The sequence below is a fragment of the Mus caroli genome, unplaced genomic scaffold (assembly GCF_978045245.1).
Source record: "Mus caroli unplaced genomic scaffold, Mus_caroli_1 scaffold_18, whole genome shotgun sequence".
In the NCBI taxonomy this organism is placed as follows: Eukaryota; Metazoa; Chordata; class Mammalia; order Rodentia; family Muridae; genus Mus; species Mus caroli.
This window is the reverse complement of record NW_028227273.1, coordinates 10,080,948-10,108,843: the sequence shown is the minus strand read 5'-3', so window position 1 is coordinate 10,108,843 and position 27,896 is coordinate 10,080,948. Positions and strand designations below refer to the sequence as shown.

Here is a 27,896-nt window from a genome sequence, read left to right as displayed (position 1 = left end):
CGTACCTTTTTCGGTTTCTGAGCAGTCCTCTGACAGAACACCGACAGAACTGAGCTCTGCTCGGCAATGGCACCGCATCTCTGAAAGGTAGAGCAGTGTCAGTGTCAGTGTTAAGTGAGCCAGCCAGGGCAAATCTCCCAATTAAGGAAGTTCCCGGTGACACAGCAACGCACCATGCCCACCAGGAGCCCAGCATCCGGCCAGGTTTACTTAGGCACGAAAGGGGGCGATGGGCGAGCTGTGTCAACCCTGGTGAGTGTGGCTCTCTGCATCAAGGATGAAGTTTGTTTAAAGAGAAAAGGGGAAAATTAAACTAATGCTTCAACAAGCACAGAACAAGGCTCAGGACTGCAAAGCAAGAGGGAGGAAGGACCAGCGCTCCTCGCCAATTACTCTGCCAAGCATTCACAAGTGAGCGAGGGATCATAAGGTTAATTATACATTTAATAAGGTGTCAGGGAGATAACTGCTCGTTTCTTTATAAAAATTAAAATGTACAAAGCAAGTTCTCTTTAAAGTATAATTACCTACACTTATGCATACAAAAGGACTGATTTCAATCTCAGCAGTTATAAAAGGCTTTCACTGCAACAGACAGCCAGTGCTCGAGAAAGAGACAAAAGTTATACTAACAAAGTTTCTATGACAGACCAGATAAATCAAGTGTCTATCCAGTCCTACATGCTTTAGTCAAATGAAATCTGGCAAGACAATATTTTAGTTTACATCATCGCAGATGTCATCCTCCACATTTCTGACAGCACAGTGCTTGCTCAAAGCTTTATAACACTGTCAGTGCTAAGATGAACAGCACAAAAAATGGCTGGGACACGCACAACATTGGCGTCATAAACACCCGGGAGCCAAGTGCGCCTCACTAGAGAAGCTCAGCTCCTCATTGTGTGGCAGGCAGAGATGGGGCTGCTGTCAGGTCTGCACTCAGCCACCACCGAGAGCTCCAAGGTGTGGTACGGCTGCTGGAGACAGCTCTGAGCACGGCTGCTGGCAATTCTACTTCTCTGGAAGGCATGAAAATGGTGGCTCACAATGAGCTGGTAGAGCCAGCAAGGTCCTCCTCTAGAGAGCAATCAGAAGAGTGTGTTCAAGGTGAAAGAACACCTTCACCAGTGTGACTAGGTATCTGTGCTTACAGCCCAGGGTAACCTGTTAGCTCCAAACCCAGGGAGACAAAGCGTAAAAGAAGGCTGGCTCCTGAGAGAACAATGAAGATTCCCATAAAACTATCGTCCAATTTCCTACCAAGGAAGTAACCAAACCAAACCAAACGGCAGAAGCAATCTGCGTCTTTATGTAACTGTTAAAGCAGAGGAAAATGTTCAGACTCGCCTCTGTAAGTGGCGTGGCTTGTGCTGTCAAGCTAGACACACTTGGATCAAACCTGAAGCTCAAGCCAGTGGCTAGAGCGCGCCGTCCACATCTTCACTTACTCCTCCCAGCTGGTAGGAGCAGAAGTGAACATAACAGTATTTACAATCAGAAATTGGTCCCAGGCCTCAATTTGACACAGGGAGTCTACACAAACACAGCCGCTGGCGGGATCACCGTGACTGTTTGACTGCCACCTGCTGGGAAGGGGCCCCCGGCGGTGCCTGTTTGTGTACATTGCCAGCGGCGGCGGATCACCCACCGCTCCAGCGCGCTTGGCACAGCTTTCTATTTAGAGCTGTTAAAATGGCATGAATGCAGTCATCTCCTCTCCTCCAGATTGCTGATTTAACTGAGTGTGGGCCACAGAGAGCCACATTTGTCATTTAATATGTCTGTGACACATTAGTGAATAGAAAGCAAATTCAACTCTTAATAAACCTTGAATAAGGCACTGAGAATGTTTGAGTATTCAAGTGAGAAGCTGTACGTGAAAAGCAAACATTTCCTACTTCTTGTTTGCAAACTGTGTTGCCATGGTGATGCACAGTATTTAGAGCATTAAAGAAATTAGGAAACCAAAGGATTTGATGCTTTGCATTACCCATCTTTGCAGAAACACTTGTCTCAGTTTCCTACTTCAACGCCTGTCTTAATTACTAGGATTTCCAGTTCGACCTGACATCTTTAAAACTGGCAATATACAGCCCACAGGGTCATCATGCAATCTGGATTCACACTGAACTTCAGGGTTCTAGCAGGAGTGTCGTCCATCCCGTGCACTCCGGTCTAGTTCACTTTTCACGAGCCCCGAGCCCCGATAAGGAGTCATTACCTCTAAGAGAGCTCTGGCCTCATCCACCTTGCCTGAATCCACAAGCTGCAGGAAGAGGTCAGTGACGGGCTTGTAAAGTGCAAACTGATTCGCCATTCTCTCAGACATGATGCTTACTGCAAGAAACACAGGTAAGGAAAAAGTGGTCACTAAACGGGAATGGCTCACAGGCCAAAGAAGTCTAGGCCAATTTCACCCAAGACAAAGATGAGCATCTACGCTCTTTTCACAGCAAGGCAACTCACACTTCTCCAGCGCTGGCTCCATCTGCTCCTCGATTACTTTTCTGAATAGATACGACAAGCCAAAGAACTGAGGTTCTATGGCTTGGTTCTCTGAGGCAAGCAAGTGCTCAATGTTTTCTATGGCAGCATCAAGTTTATTACTGTAAAAGAAAACAAAATCACAATAAGGTATTTACTTGTATAAAATTGCAGTCCGTTTTAACTCATGTGGATACTCATGCAAATACTTCAGAAAAAAAGGACTATATTTATAAGCAACCAGATTAATAACAATAATTTTCAAGGCCTATCATGTAACATAACCTAGTTATATAGATATAAAATGCTATTAATTTGGGCTTTATAGATCACAGAGGGCACTAGAATATGAAGCAAAGACAACACACGACATTTGGAGATGAAAAAAATAAAAAGATCATACAGCGAAAAGTTGTACTTTCATGGCTAACGGAGATTTCTTTTCATCGGGCACCATATATTTGGAAAATACTCAATACTAGAATCCTCAGAAAAGGGCACTTTTGGGGGGAAAAAAAAGAAATTCTGTGGCCTTCCTGAACAAAGTAGGAAACAATATCCTTCTCACTGTCTTATGATGAGGTAATCTATGACTGATCCGTGCAGTTATAACTGCTGACATAAATGAACTTCATGTTGAAATTAGTATATTAAGAGTGAGAATTCTGGGCTGGAGAGATGGTTCAGCGGTTAAGAGCACTGACTACTCTTCTGAAGGTCCTGAGTTTAAATCCCAGCAACCACATGGTGGCTCACAACCACCTGTAATGAGATCTGACACCCTCTTCTGGTGCATCTGAAGACAGCTACAGTGTATTTATGTATAATAATAAATAAATCTTAAAAAAAAAAAAGAATAACAATTCTAATTAAAAACAAGCGTCTTATGGGCTTAGGTAGAAGAGTTATTAAGTGAGTAAAAACATTTCCCACAGCATAAAAAATAATATATCATAAATTTAAAACATTCATCTAGCTCTTACATAGATCAAATTTTAAAAATCACATTTTCTTATTAAAAATGAAGTTTGAAACTCTATTTAGGGAAATAGTTTAAATCTATAATGGCTGTCTTGCCTGCATGTTGGTATGGATATCAGGGGAAGTGTCAGAGCCTACATGGCTGGGAGCTGCCATGTGGGTGTTGGGAACTGAACCTGGGTCTTTTGGAAGACATCGATTGACTCATAAAGAAATGAGCCATCGCTCTAGCCCCGAGGAAACAGTTTAAAGTTAAAACCAAAACATTTTCTACTAAAAGAAACAGGAATAAACAAACAAAAGTGCCTCTTGCAAAACAGCGTTTCCCATCCTGTCTCTATACATCCAAGCTTAACTACTAAAGAACATCTCCCTTCAAAGTGCTAGCAAGACCAGTTCTAGACTGTTCTTAGACTGTGTTTCTGAGAAAGGTTTCATTACACAGCCCAGACTGTCATCAAACTCATGATCATCCCCCTGCAGCAGTCTTCTGAGCTCTGGGGTTATGGGCCTAAATCATCTTGTTCACTCTCACGACACCTTAGTATGAGTAAGGTATCAGGGACATCAAAGAAATCTGCCTGCCTGCCTGTCCCTCTCCAGCGGCGATGAAGTCTGAACATTTCTCTTCTTGTGGATGTGTACTGACAGGGAGAGATGCTGAACCAGTTTTTAAAATGCTTGGAAGAGAACTCAGGGTCTTATGTTTGCTGGCCAGGTTCTCATCACAAAGCTACACACATCACGACCATGGAGACGTGTGTGCTCTTAACAGGCTTCCTAAGTCCTGAATCAGTACTCTAGCAGTGTGTTAAGACGCTAAAGAACTGCTGGTTAGGAAAAGAAATGACTTTAATTTTTATAAAAGAAGTGTTTTAATAACGACGCACACGTGTTCACATTTTATATACACACATGGGAGTGTACATGGACACATGCACATACAGCTTGTATGGATCGTGCACACATACGTGAGTCAGCAGCTATGGAGTCTATTTTATGAATTATAAACGTTTAGTTTAAGACTAAAGATAAAATACATTTTAACATGATTAATTTTAATAGTAAATAATGAACACAGTAATTAGGATGGAACATTTCCTATGGCTGACATGTTTTCCAAAAGATGTAAAGGACAAGAACATTGTAAAGGTGGTCATCTGAAATAATCCTCAGTCAAGAAAGCTTGACAATATACTCACTTCTTCATCTGGGCCAAAGCGATGTTATTGATAAAAACCATTCTTGAGAGTCCAATTGTGTCAAGTCCAGCCACCATCTTCTGAATGGCCTCTATGCTTTCCACATCACCCTTCAAGGCCAGCGCCTGGATGAGGCGGGTCACGGCGATCTGGGACGGAACCTGCTTCAGATCCAACGCCGCTCTCAGAGTTGCCAGGGCCGCTGCAGTGAGAAGCGGAGGGAGGACTGACACGCACTGACTTTAACCTTGAAACCACCTTTTAGACAAGAGCATCAATGGCTAAACTAAAAAAAATATGTAAATATAAATAATTTACCTTAGATTACAGAAAATATTGACACTTTGTAAAAAGTCTTTTTAAAACTGATGCATCTGACTGTGCCGTGCGAGGAGGCAGCAGCCATGACTGACACCAAGTTCCGTTCTGCTCATGGACTGGGTCATGAGGAAAGTAAGAGAAAGGAAGAACTTTTTTGTAAAAATTGTGTATTAGTGTTCTGTCTGCATATGTGTCTGGGTGAGTATGACAGATCTCCTGGAACTGGGGATACAAATAGCTGTGAGCTGCCATGCGGGTGCTCAGAATTAAACCCGGGTCCTCTGGAAGAGCAGCCAGTGCTCTCAACCACTGAGCCATCTCTCCAGCTCTGAAAGGAAAAACTTTTTCTCAAAAAAGAATAAACCAAAACCAAAAAAAAAAAAAAAAAAAAAAAAATAAACAAAAAACTAAAAAGCAAACAAATAACTTCGATCCACATTAACAATTTCCCAAGTTTTACGAACTCAAAGCCCACATAATTATGAAAAAATTTTAACAACTCATTTTCATTCTTGAAAATGGTCCAAACAGAAGCGAATCCCACAAACCCAGCCGTGTGGAGTGAGTGTCACGGAACTGCACACTCACACATCTCCCACGCAAGCAGGCTCCTGGCAGACATTTGCTGCATTCAGTTTTCAGAGAGAATAAAGCTCATTGCCTCTTAGGGCTACAGTCAGGGGGCTTGCTTGTGTAAATGCTCCTAATTACAAACACTCTCACAGATAAATATGGATGCCTTCCTACTTCACAGCCGGGCAGGGCAGCAGGGGATGAGATGTGTGTGTTAAGTGAGGTGGAGGAAGAGAGGAGCCGCACGCGCGCGCACACTCATACTCAGCCTAACAATCACGACTTCCCAGCGGTGCAGCAATTAAACCACTGTACCCTAGGCAACGCTAAGGCTCTCCAGCCGCTTCCGGGAGAGCAGCTTCTCTTCAGGTGGGAAGGCAGAGGGTAGTAATTAAACAGTCTATTAAAAACAATGAAGTAAAAGCCGTGATCGATCTAGTCTTCTTTACTGAATAAACTATTATAATTTCAAATTTACACATGATCCAGACCATGGACTGTCAAATACTGAAATGGGGAAACAGTTTAAAAAGTGGTAGATGTTACAGATATGTATGCACACACCAGAAACAAAAATGCCTCTATGCTACTTTAAAATATGATGCCCAGACAATGAGCTTGATAGGATCTTGTTAAAGGGTGGACATGCACCGGCAGTTCCGCTCAGTGTCCTGGGTATTTAAGCCCACTGTCAGAGAAGAGCTTTCTGCTAGTGGATGAGTTTTAAAACAAAACAAAACAAACACAAACGGCTCGGACTGATTAAGCGTTCACAGGCACGGGCTCAGAAGCCCTGTTCAAAGAGCCTTCCTGCACTTAGAAGCAGAGGCTTGGTGGCTCAGTATCTCTTTCCCCTAGGTTAGAGGCCCGGAGCAGAATGCCGGACTAAGACCCTTCCCCACTCCAGGTGCTGCACCTATAGGACAGGAGAATCGAGAGGCAAGCAGGACAGACCAGTGTGTGCCTACCCAAGGGGAATACAAGAGCTCCTTATATAAACCACACCACAGAATGTGCCATCTGTACCATGAATGACCTAAGGAGTGATCCCTACCCATGCCCCTTGTCTCCAAGTCGTCTCCAACTCACTCAACATTCCAATAGTCCTTCAATTACTCTCTAGTAAGACTGAGTGTCCTGCTTAGCATAACAGCTATTGACAGTCTGCAAAAGTATCAGTTTGTAAATTACTCTAAGATTTAATTGCTGTTTACTGCCACAGAGAAATTTCATTAAAATAAACTTGGAAGAGTCAGCAAATCTGAGACTGAAGAAAATCAGGAACTCTCTTTGGCTACAGAGCAAATGTGGACACAGACTATTCCTGCCTTGTTGATGAGCCCTGTGCCTTCACAGAGGTCAGCACAGTGTGGCTTGGGGTGGGCAGCAAGGGCTGGTGGAAGTGGAAGGAGGAGTCAGTGGGCTCGTGACTCCTCCAAGTGTGCCCACACCTGACAGCAGAGACTCCACCACGGCACTGAGGGAAGGGAGGGAGTCAAGAAAGGGCCTTGGGACATAGTTAGTTCCAAACTGAATTCTTAAAGTTAAAATAAATCTGTTCTTTGTGTCCATAGAAATATTAGCTATTTAAAATTTAAAGCCGACTGTAATCCCCTCTTTGTTTCTGGGACAGCCTCACTGCGGTCCAAGTCTAGGCTGGCTCAAATATGAACAGTCTTCCTGCCTCAGCCTCTCGTGTCCTAGGATTACAGTGTGCACTGCCATGTCCAGTTCAAAGTTTCAAAGTCTTAAAATCTACACGAAAAATAAATCTCACAAAATCATTTCTATTGAAAATAAAACCTTCAAATTTTAAAAACAAGCCTTACTGCATCTCCTGATTACAATTCAAAACTGTCAAAAAGACTGCTGGTATGCAGACTACCTGAGGAAGAGCTGAAACTCTGCAAAGAGAAATGGTCGCCGTCGGGGAGGAAGACAGCTGAGGACCAGCAAGCTAAGGTACTGTAAGTCACTAAGGCTGAACATTCACACAGCCAGCTTCCTCTCAGGAGATGCAAACTACTTGATGAATTGCAAAGCAAAGAGAAGCATTATTATCAGAGCCTGGGAAAGAAACCAGCCTGCCAGTTAAGAGCAGACAGAGCTTCTAACCCGAGTCTCCTAAGGGCGTTTGTTGCTACACTGACTAAAATTCAGCCCTGAAAGTTAATTGAAAAGCTGCTTCCCTAACCTCAAAGTCATCACTGACCCCCTTGAGAGCTAATTTACCCCACTGTAAACCCACGAACAGGCTCCACGAAACCGTCAGCTCCCATGTCCCAGTCCTTCTTAGTCACCTTTGTGTCCTCAGCGTTACCCTTGTGACATGCAACTCTAAACAATTGCTGCATTTCACTGTTCTTGGAGTTATGAACTATTTAAAAAGTATCAGATTAGGTTTTTAAAAAATCAATATTACAATCATTTGGTGCACAATCTCACACACTTAACACTCAATTTAACTCATTTGCTATCTCATATACAACCAACACAACATGCATGAAATAACTGCTGGGAATTGTTTCAGACCTCCAAAGTATGTTAATTTCCAAAGCAAAATGACTTGTGCTGTGAATTTTAACGCACTTGAAAGCCTGTACTTTCCCTCGCTCTGGAACACGAATTTTGCATGTCTGAAGAGCTGTGATTCATCTTAAGAAAGCCCATCTTGTGTTAAATGGGATGGAAACTGGACTAAGTGGTCAGATGACAGCACATTCATATTCAAGCCGTATTATAAATGCATGTACAGTAATTTACGTCTCTCAGCTACCACAAAAGGCTCTTGATAAGCAGGTAATTTGCTAAATGGACTCCTTTATCCAAGTATTCGAAGGGCGTTACAAGAAACCTCTGCAGAGGCATTAACGTGACGCAAAGGTCAAGCATTCTGACATACCTTTCAAATAATCCCGCCTAACTTGCCTTATGATGAGGAGGCTGTTGGCAGCATCGTTCAGTGTGAAGCCCTTGATGTGGGTCTCCGCGCTAAAAGAAGCAGACATTTAGAAAGGAATTACTGACATGCTTCTGATACGATAATAAACGGTTGAGCACCAAGGTGAAATTATAAAAACTACTGTTCGTATGTTAAAAATATTGCTGCAAAATATCGACCTGGAGACAGCTTTTGTGTTCTCCTGTCAATGGTTATAGAAGGATAATTTTTTTTTGCATTCTGACAGATGACAAAGTTGGAAATGAGCAACAAAAGAAACAAAGTACAAGATTTTTTTTAAACAATCGGTTCAGATTCTTGAGTACTGACATATTAGGTGACTAAAATAACCGCATGCCCTGCATTGTTCGCTATATCCTAGGCTGGATACTTCTCTCTCTCTCTCTCTCTCTCTCTCTCTCTCTCTCTCTCTCTCTCTCTCTCTCTTCCCTACATTTACTATAATTATAAAATATAAAACTATTCTTCCAGCAACAAAAATGAACTATTTTCAGTACTGTATACTTTACATATAAACTAACGCATATTACTAACACCATATCATTTAGCTGATTAATTTTCAAATTTCTGTCATCTAGATACAGTTTTTAAAGGTTTTAAACAGAGCACAGAACCAAAACCATTGTAACACTAAAATAAAATTTCACATGACCACAGACTTAAAAACAAACTTCCTAACTAAAACTCAAGAGCAAAAAATAGCTTTACTTAGCACCAAATCCTATAGGAGTTAACTAAAACCAGATGAGACGGACAGACAACCCCCTGAAGTCTAACCGGAAGCACTTTGTTTGCTACACTGTTTGTCCATCCATGTCTTGGGATGAAATGTTAGCATCCCCAACACCCCAGGGCTGACTTCCGATTAGGAAACACTAAGAGGTCACAAGGAGCAGGAGCTGCCTTATCAGCTCAGCAGTGACCTTACTGTCAATCCCCATGGCTGCCAGCACAGAGTGAAAGTCCTGAGCACGGTACAAGAATACCAGCCAGACAGCGCCACCCTCTCAGCCACTCTTCAGTCCCCACACACAGGACCTCCCCATTCCCCCTGACCAATCCCCATAGCTGCCGCTTTGTATGACCTTCTCCCTGTTCCATTTGTCAAAGCTTCTAAGTCAACAACTCTTATGTGACACCAACTGTTTAAAGAACCTGCTTCCCAACCTGTAGCCTGAATAAATACAAATCAGGCACTACTACAGTCTCACTTCTCACACTGTCATCATCATCATCACCATCTGCAGTGCACCATAGTCACTTAAGCATATTACTTAGGCTGGGTGGCAGTGGACCATGTCATCCCAGCACTCAGGAGGCAGAGCAGAAGAATCTCTGCGTTCCAGGCCAGCCTGGTCTACAGAGCTAATTTCAGGACAGCCAGGGCTTTAGAGAAACACTGTCTCAAACAAAAATAAAAAGGGAGATGTGTATGTGTGGGGGGGAATGAATATGAAAACATACATATTCTTACAGTCTAAAACTAGCTTTTAATCCTAGCGCCTGGTCTGTAGAGAGAATACCTAACAGGCCAGCAATAGCAACACAGTGAGACAAAGTGTCCAAACTAAACCAAACCACCACCACCAAACCTCAAAATAAAAACACCAACCACAAAAGCCATCTGAAACCATGAGACAGTAAATCTTGTCTTTTAACTGACAAGAATAAGCAACAAGCTTTTTGAAAACTGCATAACATCATTTAAATAGTCCTCAAAGAGCTCCCTGTATTTGTTTCAAATATGAAAGTAGAGATTAATATGAGATGGAAGAAAATTTCCTTTATTAACTCAATAGTAGAAAATGTATTCTAATCCGGCAAAGAGATAAAAAGTATGAAGTTACTCAGAGAAACCGTTGGATCATTTATACAAACTCGAGAAATTTAATTTTGGTTCCTAATTTTTTAAAAAAGATTTATGTTATTACTATATCTAAGTACACTGTAGCTGACTTCAGACACACCAGAAGAGGACGTCAGATCTCATTATAGATGGTTGTGAGGCACCATGTAGTTACTGGGATTTGAACTCAGGACCTTTCGAAGAACAGTCAGTGCTTGTAACCATCTCTCCAGCCCCCTTGGTTCCTAATTTTTAGTTTTATTTTTTCGTTACTAAAATGTGATAAAGGGAATGCCCTTTTTTGTGCTGTTAGCCACTAGCCACGGGAAATATGTAATTAAATTATATTTCATTTTACATAATTTAAAGTCACACCTAGGCTGGTGGCTACTGAAGTGGGCGGCATACAATTTCAGACTTTTGGAACAGTCAAAATAAAGAAAAAGTTATGGAGAGAAAAGGGTTTCCATCTTACAGCTTCCCTTTAGCTGCAAATATTAGTCCTTTTAAACTAAGGAAGAGTGTGTTTCAGGGAAACTTCCATCATTTCGGAGCAATGAACGAACTGTGGCTTGTGCTTATAAAATACACATGTAAAATATTTGTCAATGCTTCTAATTTATGTCACCTTGAATAAAAAAACCTGGTGAGCCCAGTGAAAGCAGTCAGGGGCCGACTAAGCACCATTTCTAGGCAGAAAGAAACAGGAAGGCAGTGAGGGCTGTTGTCTAGGCTTCCTAAGAAAACCACTTACTGTTTGTTCCAGACACTGAGAATTGCTGATGTCAGCATCCTGGCTAGCGAGGAGGAAGAGGAGGAACAGGAAGAGGAGGAGGAGGAGGAGGACCAAGACCAGAGCAATGGAGCCCACACATGGTCTCCATAATAAAATCAAGTAGCCTGTACACCCAACTGTTATTTTTGAGAAATGATTTTTATACTTGTGTGTGCGTGTGCGTGTTGGGGGGGGGGCACACACAATCTACAGAGGTCAAAGGACAAGTTGCAGGAGTCGGTTCTTTCCTCAGGTTGTCGGCCTTGGCGGCACGTGCCTTTACCCACGGAAGGAACTAACCTGCTAGCACAATCAACAAGTATTTTCTACTCTGATACTGACTGATAAAGAACTGGGAGGGGGAGAGACAGCCAGGAATGAATCCAAAGACATTAACATGACATACTTTCAGTAACAGTTAGTTGCATAATTCCAGTACTTCCAGTGCAGGAACAGTCCTACAACTTGCTCTGTAGACCAAGCTGGCCCTGAACTCAGAGATCTGCCTTCTGAATGCTAGGATTAAAGGTATGGTCCACCAACTGGACCTCTGCAAGAAGGGCTTCAAGTTACAATCTTAGAGAAGGATGAAAAACATTTTAATGGCTCAAGGTTAAAGCCTGTCCTAGGGTTTCTATTGCTACAACTAAGGAAGGTAAGGGCTTGTATGGATTATACTTTCACATCACTGTTCTTCACTGAGGGAAGTCAGAGCAGGAACTCACACAGGGCAGGAACAGAGGCAGGAGCTGATGCAGAGGCCATGGAGGGATGCTGCTTACTGGCTTGCTCCCATGACTTGCTTAGCCTGCTTTTTTTTTTTTTTTTTTTTTGGCTTTTCGAGACAGGGTTTCTCTGTGTAGCCCTGGCTGTCCTGGAACTCACTCTGTAGACCAGGCTGGCCTCGAACTCTCTTATAGAACACAGGACCACCAGCCCAGGGATGACGCCACCCATTATGGTCTGGGTCTGGCCCCACTAATGGAGAAAATGCCTTACAGCTGGATCTCATGGAGGCATTTCCTCACCCAAGTCGCCTTCCTCTCTGATGATTCTAGCTTATGTCAAAAGCCAGCCGGTATCAATTCCCCTGTTGATTCTCCACATAGCTACATAGGGGTCCACATAGCTACATAGGGGAAACAGCTATAGAATAATCCTTGTAGGATATTGTTGAGGTAAATCTCCAGCCCAAATCTCCCCTGGCAATGAATACATGCTGTGCGCCTAGGTTGGGCATATCTACCGCTACACTACCATCTTCCACATCTATAAGACCCCTTAAAAATCTGTGCTTTCTCCAGGTCATGTGCTTCTGCTTGGCTTTTCTTCTTTCATCTTCTTCTTCCTCTTCCTCCTCTGCATCCTCTCCCTCTTCCATTTTTCTCCTCTCTCTCTCTCTCTCTCTCTCTCTCTCTCTCTCTCTCTACCTTCCGCTCCACCTTCCCTTTTATCTACCCAATCATCAGCTCTCCTTTATTTTACAAATTAAGGTGGGAAGCAGGTTTACAGGAAAACACCTGGGTGCTGAGTCTTTTTTTTTTTGTTCACAACCACTCGCATGAGAACAGAATTAACATCAAATATAATTAGCCCCAGGGCTATTCACAACAGGCTATCACAGCTGGAATATAAGCACTGTGAAGTATACAGGGAATCTTATCTGTGGAGTCTAAAAAACTGAGAAGCAGAGAGCAGCTGGAGGTTGCCAGGGAAGAGAGAGGAAGTGGAGAGATGATGACTATGGAGTACTAGTGAGTCAGGTAGGCTCTGGAGTCCTACCCAGCAGTGCCTACAGTTGATAAAACTCTACAGTTGTACATCATCAGTGCAATTACACATCCTCAGAAAACCCAACAATGATAGCAACGATGATGATATCATCGTTGGGAGGGAACTCTGGATGGTGATGGATATGTTTACGGCCTTGATGCTGGCGCTGGTTTCACTGGTATACACTTATCCCCAGAGTTAATGAGATGTATACATTAAATATGTATCTTTTAATATGTCAATCATATTGTAGAAAGGACTCATAAAAACCTAGAGAGGAAAGAAAGAATATGAGCCTGTATTTTACAGGCGGTGGTGAAAGGAGAGTAAGAGCTATGCTTCTAACCATTCAGGTCAGCTTTGCCTCAGATGAAGACCCACGGCAGAACTCCAGAAATGGTTTACAGTAGTGATACTTGAGCAAACCCATACACAAACACGCTCAATGGCAATCAATATTCCATGACATGGTCTTTATCTACTTGAAGTGCTTTGGTATTTTCAAGGCTATTTCATTTAAGAAATGGTTCATTCTGCCCCACTAAATAGTGGCACCTACAGTTTGAAGCTATGCTAGCTAGATCAGTAGCCTTCACTGAGAGGAATGCACAGCACTGAGCGTCATAGGAAGCAGGGTGTCATGAAACACACGAGATCTACAGTACAAGTGGCCATCAAAGAGTCTGAGGCCCATGACTTAGCTGTTATCTGAGTCAGAACCTTAGCTCTGGAAGATGGCTCAGTCAATGCAGGGCTCAGCATACACAAGCCCAATCAAGGAGTTTTTGTGTGGTAAGCGGTATGCATGAGTGTGTGTGTCTGCATATACACACAGATATGCATGTGCACACCCATGTGTGTGTAAATTCCTCAATTGCTCTCCACCTCACTTACTGAAAGCAGGGTCTCTTGTTGAACTTGGGAGTCCACCAATGACAGCTCTTACCTAGCTAGCTTGTCCAGCTTCAGTGTAGGTTCTGGGATCTGAACCCTTGTCTTCATGCTTGCATAGCAAGGACCTGACCCACTGAAGCCCCTCCACAGCCCCAGGGTGAAAAAGACCTTTCTGCTTGACTCTGGGGAGATCTTTGGAGTATTTGTGACCAGCACTCAAGATTAAATGGTCTTTGACTTCTTACATTTTCCTCCCTAACAATTTAAGTTCCCTACATGTACTCCTTAACACGGGACTCTCTTCTGTTTTCTGCCTCCCGGTCTTTCCAAATTACTTATTTCAGAACACCCTTGGTTATGTATAGTAAGATGGAGTTCCACAATGATTTTCTGAAAAAGTCAATTAACCCGCATCCCACACCACAGAGGTTAGAGCTGACAGGACACCATTAAAAAATGTTTTAAGGCAATAATTGAAGTGTAAATAAGGTCTGAAAAAATGCGCAAGTCAGAGTACATTAAATAGGTTCAGGGTCCAAAAGTGACTGTTGGTGTCAAAACACACACATGGACCAGGCATGGTGGCAAACATGCCTGTTATCCCAGCACTCGAGAGGCAGAGGACGGCTACAAGTTTGAGGCCAGCCTGGAAAACAGTGAGACCTGCTTTAAACAAACAACTCATAAAATGAAGCACGTTACTTTTCTGGGCATCTGAGACGTCTCAGCTTGTATTCCTTTAAAGCGAGGGTTTCCACAGACAAACAGATACTCACAAATCCTTCACGTGCAGTGCCTGTGTGAAGTCGTCCTGGCTCAGCAGCAAGCCTATCAAGGTGCTGTAAGTTTCACTGCTAAACACAACGTTTTGCTTTTCGGCTTTAAGGAAGATATTATATGCATCTATAAGAGAGAAAAAGATAAAAAATGGAGACAATATTATTCTGAACCAGCAAAACAAAAAGTCCCAAAATATATTCCTGTCCACCAATCCTTGGAGTCAGGCACTGAGCACCCCAGTGTGCTCCCAACTCCCAAGACAAACCATCGAAAAGAAAGGGGCTTCTTTTCCAAATTACTTTTTATACTTGCTTTGAGTCAACAGATCATGTTCTTCCGAATAAAAATGAAAATCAGCTCTTCTACATTCAAAAGATCGCAAAATAAATCGCAAAATATGTGTTAAAGTCCAAATAAACCAGAGGTATAATTTAGATTGAGGGGTGCAAAAGATTCACTTTCAAGCTATCTTTAATCTATAAGTGGGTGGTTACAATGGTTAACATTTCAACACAATAGCATTAAAGTGAATATAGCCTATAATTCTAAAATTAGAAGATCAAATTATTTGGCTACGACAGGACTTATACAAAAACATACAATTTTCAAATATACAGATACCTAACAAGTAAACGAGGCAACATTTGTCTGACTGATTAACAGTTTTATTTCATTCGTTCACAATAACTGTCAGTGAATGAAAGGATGTTACCGAGAGAAGTACCCACACTTCCCAGTCACTTACTTTTCTGAAATGAAACTGCTTGTGTATAAAGAGCCACCTGGAACTACAATCCACTCGTGTGTGTAAACACATCACAACAGAGAGAAGTACAAGTGATCTCCCACAGACGGCCCTCTATGAATATAACTCAGCCGGAAAGAAAGGCGAGGTATTAAACAGGCACACACATAATGCTAACGACCACAAGAACACTCTAGAAACGTCTGAACAGGCAGAAATAGTTGTGATTTTTTTTTTTTTTGTATAACTTAGGAAGTTTGTATTATCCTCTCAATAACACTCAAGTGGCAATGTCCAAATTGCATTTAAAACTGGAAATTAAATTGGGAAGAAAAAAAGATGACGTATGAGAATATTTATCAGTTGTATCTTAGTTGAGATTAGGTTTGTGTGAATGAATGTAACTGTCGTGAAAGTCAGTCAGATGCTAAACAAGCTTTCAAAAGCACAGTCTCCTCCGAGTGATCACGTGACTGGCCTTGCACCAGACTACGTGCTAGTGCCTACATGAAACAGGCACTAAAGAAAGGCAGAAAACCAGAAGACACTCAAGGAAGGGAGAGTGTCACTGACGAGCCACTGCACTTTGCCACTGAACGCACTCTCCCTTATTCTTTCACGTACAATACACTGGAATCATCGCCCCCCGTCCTCCTGTCTTTCTTCCTCTCTTATTCTCAGCTCACCAGTGTTTCCAACAGGCCTCCCCTGCTGTCATGCCATCACCAGCCTTGGATGTGTGACCCTCGGCACTAACTGGGGATGTTTCGTGAGTGTGACCAAATTATCTACTTGCATGAGCAAGAGCAACTTTGCAGCGAGGACACAGCTGAGGAATGACTCCCCTGGATCCACCAACTGCCTATGCCCTCTGGGATGGAGGCACGGATCTCAGGAGTATCTTCCCCTAGCCAGTCATCCCTTGAATGGCAGTATCAATCCATCATCAACTTAAAAAAAAAACTTAACAAAATACAATAATATTTGCTAAATCATGACACAGAGCAAAGCCACAAAAGGACCTGGTTCTCAGCCATGGTGCACCTGCTCTCTTTTATACAGGGTTACAAGTTAGGTTAGGATGCAGGCTGGAGAGATGGCTCAGTGGGTAAGAGCACTGACTGCTTTCCAGAGGTCCTGAGTTCAAATCCCAGCAACCACATGGTGGCTCACAACCATCTGTAATGAGATCCGATGCCCTCTTCTTGTGTGTCTGAAGATAGCTACAGTGTACTTATATGTAATAAATAAATTTTAAAAAATTAACAACAACAACAACAACAAAAACCCCAAAGTTAGGATGCGATGTTCTTATTGTCCCTTTACGTCACATAGTTTGTTGCTGAATGAGGGCACAGTATCATTTGAATATTGGAAATTAATAAAACAAAAGTAGGAAATACTACTGGTTCTTTCTTGATACCACGGGAGCTGCACTCACTATCTATCAACCTGTATGAGTGCTTCTATGTTATAAATTCACTAACCACAACTATGCAACAGATTCTACTAAAAGCACTGAATTTTCAAAGCATTTATATTTTGCTAAGTGCCTGAATCTTGAGATATACAAAATCAATATTTAACAGGCTAAAACAACAAGCTGAATGACTGTATAACATTTAATCACATAGTTAAATGTTTTCCTTTAATTAAAAGAGCCTTTTTCTAAAAGGTAGTATATAAGCTAGGCATAATGGTACATATCTGTAATCCTGGGACTTGCCCTAAGCTGGGGGAGGGAGGATAGAGTGGGGAGAGTGGTTGAATGTGAGGCCAACCTGGGCTACATAGTGAGGCCCTATTTTAAAAAGAGATACCAACCAACCAACCAACCAACCAAGAGCATTATCATAAACTCAGCCTCTCAAATGCACAATTGTACCTAACAAGTGCTGCAGGGCTGTATGTCTGCCTAGCAGCTGGGGCGCCCAGAGTGCCACGGCATGACCCAGGGGAGGCAGAACACAGTCCCGTACAGGGCGTCTGTGTGCCCAGTTTCCTGTGTGCCCAGGCACTGGTGGGAGTTGGGAACAGAGGTCCCAGGTCCGCACTTCCCCTCTGGGCATCCCCTCCAGGCATCTGAGCACCGGGATCTTGTGCCAAGATTGCCTCTCACAGCATAGTGTGGTAGCTTTAAGAGTCTTCCTGATAGACCTACCACCTAAAAACCTGCAGCTCAGACTCCTCCTAAGGGAATATGGCCAGAGACATTGGTAATTGGCAGCATTCACAGCCCAGCTCAGAACATTTACAGCCAGAGAGCGGGGAGGGGGCAGCACTCCCCTGTCTACATACCTCCTCAGCATGAAAAAAAACCTCTAGGTTTTTAGGTTATCTGACTGACAGCCAAGGTCTGCTCAGTGGGTGGCACTGTTCTGTGTTCCAGAGCAGGGAGAGGCAGGCAGGGAGTGGCTCCACTCCTTCTGTTCTGGATTCTGAGATTAGCCGGCTTTGGGCTCCCTCAGTCTTGGCAGGTCAGTTCTCCTGTTGTACAGCCCACTTGCCACAAGAGTTACTTTTGTTTTTGATATTTGAAACAGAGTTTCTCTGTGCAGCCCTGGCTGTTCTGGAACTCACTTTGTAGACCAGGCTGGCCCTGAACTCACATGGATCCGCCTGCCTCTGCCTCCCAAACCATGGGATTAAAGGCGTGCACCACCACTGCCCAGCATCTAACAATTATTGTTAACATCTGGCCACATGGCATTCCTTTGCTCTTGTTTTCATCCTTAAATACTTACACTCATCTCAAAATTTAAGGACACTGGCTTATAAATTATAACTTTATAATCATAATTAATAAATTCCTTAGTATATAGTACGTTGATGAAAAGTATAAAACGTGCGTGTGTGCCTGCATGCCCATGCTCTGGCCGTGGCCCTGTGGATACTCACCTTTACTCTTCTTCAGTCTGCAGTTAGACAACAACGTCTTCTCAGCCGCGGCCTCTCCTGCCGAGGACGAGGATGGACTCAGGGAAGGTCTGTCATCTCCAAACCACAACTTTAAAACAAAATGACTCAGTTCAACAAAAATGGTTAAACCCAGCAACCTTCGCTGTATAATACTGAGCTAAGCTACGTCCTGGAAGTCTTTTAGGCTTGTGCTAATGACAAGTTACCTCTGGAACGTCGAAAGGAACTTCCTGGTTGCCGGTTTTCAAGATCTCAGCTAAGAGCCGCAGTGTCCGCTCTCGAGGGATAATGTTCTCTTCTTGCATTTTGTTCCACACAGCATCCGCTCTTTGCCAGTCACTGCTCATTTCTACAGAATGTGATCAAGCAAAACTCAATGGCTCTGCCAAGCAGAGCTGGTGAAGTGCTAGGGCAGTCTCACTTTACGTTTAAATATGCATTATTCTCAATGCTGCTGTTGGGGAGAGGAAACATTTAGTTGTAGCCGGGAGGTGCGGAGACGGCCACAGAAATCTTTCCTCTGCCAAACCAACTAAACAAAAGCAAAGACAGTAACAAAGTAACAAAGCACCCAAGCCTCATCCAAAGCTCGGAAAACCATGTTGATAAAAAAGTTGTTTTTAAAGAAATTGAAAAATAGCCCAATGTGAAAATCAAAATCAGAAACAAGTAACACACACCCTTTAGTGTTTGCAGAAATGATAAATAAATACATGCATACTGCCTTGTGAACACCTATGGTTCTAAAATGGCTCTTACAAAGTACTCCATTTCCAGATACGTGGACTTGGGCGAGGAAGAGTCTGCAGCCACAGATGCCACTGATGACTACAGAGTCTCCTGTAAAGGAAACACGTGGCTTCTCTGTACCAATAACCTAATTACTGCTCTGTGGTGATGCCCAGTGTGCACAAACCAAGGACCCAGGGCTGGCTGGCCTACTTCAGTCTTTCTGTTTTATTTTGCACGGGATATTTTAGAGAGATGAACAAACACCCAGGGAGCGTGAATATGTCTGTCTCTCAGCATCTGAGGGGACGTGTCACTAACATCAGTGGGATTTCCCTCGGCTCTGCCCCTCACTACTGATGTCAGTGGGACGTCACTAGACTCTGTCTCTCTAAAAAGAAAACTGAGTTTCTGACAACTAGTCACTAGTAAAGTACAAACTTTAAAGAGCAGAAAGCGAAGCCCAGTCACGCTGACCTAGAAATCAGCGATAAGGAATAAGGGCAAAGGGGGAGAGGATGACTTCCCTAGGCCAAACACAGGCTGCAGCCCCCATTTTAAGAGTGATTTTATAAATAGTTGATAATAAAGTCAATCTAACCAACATAAACCTTACACTTATAGTCAGCTTTTAAAGCAATATTCCTTTTGAAGGTAAGGTCAAGACAGAGTTTTTTTGTGTAACTGCCCTGGCTGTCCTGGAACTCACTCTGTAGGCTGGCCTCGAACTCATAGAGATCTACCTGCTTCTGCCTCCCAAGTGAATGCCATCATGCCCGATCCAAAAGCAATATTCTTGTAAGTTATCTATACCTTACCTTTATTAAAATGTCCTCCTACAATATAAAACCTAATTATTATAAATACTTTAAAATATAAACTTGATCACAAAAACAATCCAAGCCCAAGAATCTTTACTGTGTGGGAGGAAGCACCTGAAGCAGTTCGCTTGTGGGGAGGCTCTGAGGTGACAGTCCAGCATCCTTGGACCATGGCTCGCTTTAAAGCCCACACAAGCACTCTAAGCCATGAAGAGGAGTTGAGTGGATGATTTACACTAGCTATACTCTAGTCTCTGAGGACCAAGAACCCTAACTTTATCCTTGTTTCAAAGGCAAAAGGTCTAAGCTGGACACTGAGCTGCCAAGGACATCTTTGAGCAGGGGGTCTGTGCACGGAACACACAGTGACAGTTTCACACTCAGCTGTGCACACCTTTAATTCCAGTGCCTGGAAGCAGAGGCAGGCAGATCTCTGAGTTTAAGGCCAGCCTGGTCTACAGAGTGAGTTCCAGGACAGCCAGGGCTACACACAAAGACTGTCTCAAAAAAACCAACAACAAAACAAAAATGGAAGGAGCTTGTGGGGGTGCTTGAGAGATGCCCGACTGACAGCACATGCTGTTCTTCTAGAACTTTCTGAGAATAGACAGAGTCGTGGGGCCACATTCCTGGGGACCTGGGTGTTTCTGAGGCACCAAACTAGGAAATGAAGAACTCTAGTCCTGGGTTTTACCTCTAAGGCCAACAACTGTTCCAGTATTGCTGACAGAACAGAGCTACCTCCACCCCTCCCCCCCCCCCCCTGCAGTTCTGTTATCTAAGCGCCACTCCCTTATCAAATGAAGGCCTCAGGTCTAGGGCAGGAATCATGTGCCATCAGCCTGAACCCTGGGTATGTCAGATGACACAGGAGCTTTAAAAGGAGGAGGCTCCTGCTGGCCAAGGACTGGATAATTTGAGTATTGAAAATAACTAAAACAAAACAGTTTTTTAAAACCCATAAATTCATTAAGAAAAAAAAAATCAACTTTGGAGGTTTCAAGGACACCAAAAACTTACTAATTGTTTCATATCATTAGCTTAAAAAACAACAACAACAAAAAAAACCCAACAACAAACAAAAAAAGCCAGACTGTAGAATACTCAATGTAGAACTCAGAACAATCAAACCAAATGCAGCTGAAACAGTAAGTGAAGGGAAGTGCGTGGAACACACGGTGACAGTTTCACACTCAGCCAGCAAACTACTATGCTGTGTGAATTCTTAGTGCCTAGAATATAGCCACTTTTACTAGTGTAATAATTGAAGAGAGAAAGGCCACACAGCATGGAATATGCCTATATGCACTGGATGCAAAAACCATAAATAACTTGAAGTAGGATAAGACATCAGGGCTGTAAAACTAAAAAGGCTGCCATGAGGCATTTCCTATGCAAAACGCCAAGTCAAAGGTGGCGAAAGCAGTGATGCGGAGCTTGGTGGTGCAAGTCTCTGATCCCAGTACTCAAGACGCAGAGCTGTCAAAGGTGACTCTGGAGGTTCCAGGGAAGCCCAGGTTTTAGACTGAGACTTGTCTGAATATAGTAGCAAAAGAAAAGAAACACACCACATACAAACTCAAGTCTCTTCAAAGTCAGAAAGTGTCAGACTTGGAGCCAATAATGCCATTAGGGAAACTTCCACTGAAACATGTTCCAAAGAGAACATGTCATTATCACCTTTATTCACTGTGTGATGATGTGAAGCCACTGTAACAAAACACAGGGAGACAGAGCCATCTCTAACTAGAAAAGCAAAGGGTAAACCAACGTCACTGGCTACGCACTATCACAAGAACGGGTCCATGTATGGGCTGCATAAACAGACCTCAGCATCATTTGCCTGTAACAATGAAATTCCCACCACTCCACTCTTCCACCTTAAGAAATACCAGGAAGTCAGTCAAGTGGAAATTAAGGGTGTGAACCAAGATTTGGTACATGGAAAACTAGAATCTATTCACAGAAACGGGATCGGTAAAATAAATTCTAAGATAGCCAACCAGTTTATTAGTACTTACAGATGATTAAAATGGAGAAAAACATTATAATATGTACTTGAATAAAAAGTGTAATATGCTCATATTAAATGGTAGTTTTCACACAGGTGTACATGTTCCTAAAAGATCCACCTGTGAGCATGTTATAATTAGCCACTCTAGGAGGGACCGAGGAAGCTACTTCAGGATTTACAGAAAACAGAAAAGAAAGTTTCTCAAAAGATCCTCCTAAGAACTGTGGCTTTGAGTTCTTTCTGAGTTGGCTTAAAAGATTTAGAAAACATTTGTGTGTATGTTAAATATGAGTGAAAGTTGGCTTTACAGACAGAAAAGAACCACACACAAAACCAACCAACCAAAGAAAACAAACCTCAGAGCAGGCAGCTCAAACCCTCGTCCTAACGGTTAAAGAGAAGGACAGCCTCCCAGGCCCACAGCCTGCCGTCCTCCTCTCCATGTCTGTGTGTGTGTGTGTGTGTGTGTGTGTGTGTGTGTGTGTGTGTGCGCGCGCGCAAGCGTGCATGGGTGCATCCGAGAGTGTGAGGTACAGTTGATTTGGTACCATGGACCATCAGTCTGAGTAACTTCATTTTAGTTTGGTCTCTCAGGCCTAGCACAGAACACAGGGTGAGCCAATGGCTTCTTCCTACACGGTTCATGAAACCCTAAAGAGAAGTAGAATCGTTTTATGAACTGGTTGGGCTCCCAATCAAGATACCACTTAACCCTGAGCACAACTTAGCTTTCCACAAGTGACTGTTACAATGCCCTCATTTTCAAGAATTTAAAACTATCAAAAAGACAGCTTGCTTTTCCTACAGACTTCCCAATCCCAGTGTGTGTCCCATCCCTTGCTCACACATGCAGGATGTGTCAGGGTGCACAGAGATCTCAGGCCTGTAGGCATGGACGAGTATAGCAGATCTTCATCACACGGTGTCACATGTAGGTGTGGGCTCCAGGAGCACGCCAAGAAAATGACTGAGCGGAGGCTGGTTCACCCCTCATTACCACAGCAAGGAGGTCAGCTTTGTGGACATCACACAGCAGCTTCTAATGACACAACTTAAAACTCCGCAGGGTGGCTCAGCTAGCCTTCCCTCTGGCCTCTGTGGAAGACTCCACAACTGACAATCCCTAGACTTCTTCCAAGCCCAACATTCCTTCCCCGCTGTGGCCTCTGCAGGCCGGAGTGCAAGCAGGCGAGGCGCGTCACTTACTGTATAGCTTCAGTAAGTTGTAGTACATCTGGTCCCTGTCACATTCAAACAGCTTCTCAGTCAGCTCTACCATCTTCTCAAGAGTTTCAACCTTCAAAAGATGATGAGATTGGTTACACCCTGGAAGAAGTGTATTTTACAGTTACACAAGCGGCCAATGACCCGCTGGGTGAGCGTCGCCAGAGGATGGGTTAACTTTACCAAGAGACTCAGGGTCAGGCACAGTGGCAGGGGGTGCCTACTTAATCCACAGAGCTGCACACGGACAAGTGGTTAGAACAACAGATCATTATGCTGTGAATATCTGACCACAGTAACAGGAGTTTACAGAACAAAGCACCCACAGCCTGAGAAGACCCTTTAGAGAGCACCTTGGAGACACAGAATCTGAGGCAGAACAACCAGGAGCACACAGGTGAGGCAACCTTGTCCCTGGCCTTTGCCCCTGTGCACTGAGAATGAATGATGGAGGGAGCCGAGAGAAGGCCCCTTCCTGACAGCACACGCCTCTCACTCTTCACACAACACAGGCACGGCCAGCTTGCTCACACTAGCAGAGGAAGGGCAGGTGAAAACTCCCAGGGCCCCGACCAGCACTCTTAGGACTTCTAATGTCCCCTGGGGCCATAAAGCAGGAGAGCACTTATTTGGAGAAGCACTGAGGGAACATGGTGTCCACAAGGGCCGCTCGTAAACTCCTCAAAGGCTTATGATACTCACTCACATGTTCCTGAGTGTTAGTGCTTCAGACATCAGAAATCAAATACCAACCTGATTAGTGGCAATGCATCTATCACAAAACCACTGGAGTCTTGCAGGCCGAGCTCTAATGCCTGGAGTCTGTAAGACAACATGTAAGACTCAGCTCAGTTTGCCCTTGAAGGTAGTATATTCCCTCTAATTAATTCACTGTCACACATATTTGCTAAAAAAAACAAAACAAAACCAACTAACCCAAAAGTCCTTACAACGTAACCCCAGTTACCACAGGCATTTAAGGAGGTGAGCCCCGAACACCCAGCAGACCACATTCACCACTTATCTAAAGACTTTGCTGATTCCAACCTGCTGCTTCATAGCTCAACAGTCATTCCATAATCTTTTTGTTTTATGGTCTTTTGTTTTTTTTTTTTTTGTTTGTTTTAGTACTGGGAATTAAACGCAGGGCCTTACATGTCATTCCAAAAAAAAAAAAAAAAAATCTTTAAATAATAAAATGACTGCATTTTATTTAGTTCAGGAAGAATAACTAAATCAACCCCAGAATATGTAAAGATAAACTCATCCCTGCACATGCATGCTCATCCCACAACACATGACCAAGTGCCCCGCCTTCCACCCATTCACTACAACATCCCAACAGGCTCAGTAGATACGACTTACTAATTTGCCAAGTAGAATCATAAACAAATTTTAATCTTAATAAAAACCAGCAGCTTTCAATTTTAGAAGAAACATACTTTGATAAAAGTACTCTGCCTAAATTAATGAGGCTCAATTGAAGGGAAAGAAAAGTGATTTACCAATCACTGGATGTGTTGCTTAGAATCTAAAGTCAGTTAAATACTTAACATTAGTTTATCTTGATTCATTTTAATAGTTGAGATGCATGTTAATTATATGGTCAGTCAGAAATTCTAAAGGTTTAGTCAATAACTCTGGCTTCAAGCCCATGTTTCACAATGTTGGATACTGGAATAAAAGACAAACCCCATCATTCCAAGGATTTGTACCTGTTATGATAGCATTTGCATCATCTGTAAGAGGTTTCACCATGGAACACCACACTTCAACCACAGCATCACGATGAGACACGCACATTCTCATCTGCCCGGGCTGCAGGCCAAGTCAGAGGATGTCCCCGGCCTGCTCGCCACTGCTGCGCATGAGGCCAGGTGTCCCCAGAGTGCCAGGGCTTATGTATAAGCTCCAGGAATTCTGGGATTTTCAGAGATGGGGTATTGCTATGTTGCCCTGGTTGACCTACCTCAGCTGCATCCTACAGTAGCTGGATTACAGGAGTGCTCCACTACACTCTGCGCTCCAGTAAGTCTAGTTAAAAACAAACACACTGCACAATGTTAATGAAGACAGTACCACCTTTTAGCTTGGGTAGCAAGACAGAAAACTGTAGAGTTTAAATTGTGAGCGCTCATTTTAGCCATGCAAGTATCTATATTCTGGGGTATAAAATCAAATGCAGAGTAAATTGATCTTATCTTAAAATATACTAGATGTTAACCTCTACATCTAGACTGTATCCAAGAACTCCCTCATATCTACTTTGCCACATACATCATAGTGGGTATGAAATCAACATCAATGTAGATAGAGAGCCCTTGAAAAAGAACAAATAATCCTCTTTAGAACACGGCAAAATCCAAGAGCTACATTTACTTACAACTTCCAGTGTGATTACAGATCCAAATCCTTAAGACCTGAACAGCACAGCTCCACGGTAACTCTTCCTGTTTGGGGCTGATTAATCCTCATTGCTGGCAGGACAGCTGACTTATACACCAGGTCTCCCCTATGCTTCATTTTGAAATTGAGAACTGTTTTCGTATATAAATCTCAATCATCAAAAGAACATCTAGGTCAGATTAACTAAATCTCCTAGGCCTCTGGGACGGCGATGCTCTGGCTTACCTCCGAGCATCTTACTGAATTTTAAACACTGCAGTTGAAAGCAGCAATAAAAAATGCAATAGAAACACATCAAAGGCCAGCTAATGCACATCAAAATAACAAGGTGACTCCTAGTTCTTTCTCATTTTCCTTACATATAACTTATTTAATGGGCAGAAAGGCTAAATAGTTAGAATGACTGCCATGTTTGTTTGTGCCCAAGTTACTGCATTGCAGAGCACAGCTTTCTGCAGTTCTAATGCAATACTTAGCTCAAATGCATAGGCAGAAAGTTAAAATACTTTCATTACTCAATAACTTCCTTCCATAACTTTATGGGCTCAGTTAACATCTATGTATATTAATAAAGATAAATATAAAATGTTTTCCAAGAGAAAGGACATGAAAATGTCTCTACTGTGTTCCAAACCTTACTTTATAGAAACTTAAATTTGACTCAAACAGTAAATTTTTCCTTTCTTGCCAATACTAATGAAACCGTGGGAAAAAACCCAAACAAACCGCAATGTCAATAAACCATACTCCATTTGCGAGTGCAATAGAAAGCAAGAGATGTGCACCAGGTTCTTCTAGAGGCCACTTCACCTCCGCATCCCTCCAGGTGGGCTGGGCACAGGGGACAGTGGCACCACATCACTCAGTGAGTCTCTTAGCATTGGTCCCTGTCTCTAGAACCTTCAGAGATGCATTTAAAGATCAGGTATATAAAAGAGCAACATGCTGCTGAGCAAGTCAAATGGACAGTCTATTATCAACAGCAGTGGTCCTTTTCACAGGGATTAATGGAAGTCAATACTAAAGGAAACTTCCAACTACATGTCAGGGGAACAGACATACATCTGAGAGCCAGATACACCACCACCTTAGCACAGTGCATACAGAATTGAACTCTAATTAAGGAAGGCAAGGGGATACAATTTTATGTTCGTCAAGTAGACAACAAACAGTAACAAGAATGGCCCTAGACTCCAAAGTTCTAGTGTTAACTTTGACACCATCAAAATGAGAGTCTTCCCTTGCACAGGATAGTACACTGACTTCGAAGAGGGGGACACAAAGTAAGAGAAGGTTGCTTTTTTAATTTGGTGGTAAGCGGTGTCTACAGAGCGTGAAGATGGGGGCCATACTGAAGATGGCCTGGGAAATGGGAACTGTCCTGATTGCAAAAGTCATGGCTGCCAGGCCCTGACTCTACAACCTACACTCTGAACCTTAATTTCTTTGTCCTGTTTCTCAGAGTTGTTTGTGAGGCTCATGTGAAGATGTGCCTGACTGTCACTTAGCATGTCACACTGTCTAGCTGGTGACGCAGGTCTGAGTCTCAGGGAGAGGGTAGAGTTAAGTTGAATGCTCATCTGTGACCACAGCTTTGCAGCCTTGACCCATGGTCAAGCAGTGACAACTGACCACTAGGGACTTGGGATGAAGTGAAATGGCAGACTTCTCACAGAAAACCTTAAGAGCTAGGTAAAATTTCATATCATTAGTTAGCCTTCCCTACTTCTACATGTCATCTCTTCCTGAATTTAATTTACAGTCTTGAAATAAAGTGGATCACACAAAACACATTTTATTTTATGCTCTGTAATTATGACTGTATTAGAAGGTAAATGAAGTACTCAAACTCTAAAAGAATGAAGTAACATTTTGTTTTTTCTTTACAGAGAAATACCATCTTATTTGACCATAATTTTTAAATAGGAATTCTAGGCTAAAACTTAGAGACCTGTTTTCTACTCAAATCTCTAGCATATTGAGCCAGAAAGGAGGTGTGTGTGTGTGTGTGTGGGGGGGGGGGTTCATCTATACAGACATATCTCTCTTAATTAACTCACTACCAAAAAACCACCTAAAGAAAATGGTCCAAAAACCAAAGATGAATGTGAAGACATGAACGAAGGTGACGACTCAAGTCAGAGTGGAAATGCTTCTCGAGCGAGAAATAAACCAGATGCCTTTCCTCTCAACAGTGGAGCAGTGTGGTCACGCCAACTCTTAGAGAAGCCTCTAAAGAGCTTCACGCGGGGAAATGAGCTGCTGATTCCAGTGAAGCATTAAGTAAGATACATGAGTCCGTTAATTCCAGCTATGGACAAATGAAAGAAAGCCATTGAATTAAAAGTACAGAAGGCTCACAAAAATGACTAGATGAGTAAGTATTCGAATTAAGTCTTTACAGTTGACATATTTTAAAATAAGAACTGTAATTTATACTTGGTTCT

General features: G+C 42.9%; 1 protein-coding gene across 2 annotated transcripts in view; it reads right to left on the bottom strand.

The window, feature by feature from the left end:
- Lrpprc (leucine rich pentatricopeptide repeat containing) overlaps positions 1–27,896 on the bottom strand; it is an 83,701-nt gene that overhangs the window by 2,815 nt on the left and 52,990 nt on the right. For both annotated transcript variants that reach the window (XM_021186193.2, XM_085832957.1), the window contains exons 26-35: positions 23,797–23,865; positions 23,026–23,116; positions 18,462–18,604; positions 18,235–18,343; positions 14,588–14,714; positions 8,464–8,552; positions 4,668–4,869; positions 2,467–2,606; positions 2,222–2,337; positions 6–80 (exon numbers count right to left, since the gene is read on the bottom strand). In XM_021186193.2, the coding sequence (XP_021041852.1) occupies positions 6–80; positions 2,222–2,337; positions 2,467–2,606; positions 4,668–4,869; positions 8,464–8,552; positions 14,588–14,714; positions 18,235–18,343; positions 18,462–18,604; positions 23,026–23,116; positions 23,797–23,865 (1,161 nt within the window). The remainder of the gene's footprint in view (positions 1–5; positions 81–2,221; positions 2,338–2,466; positions 2,607–4,667; positions 4,870–8,463; positions 8,553–14,587; positions 14,715–18,234; positions 18,344–18,461; positions 18,605–23,025; positions 23,117–23,796; positions 23,866–27,896) is intronic.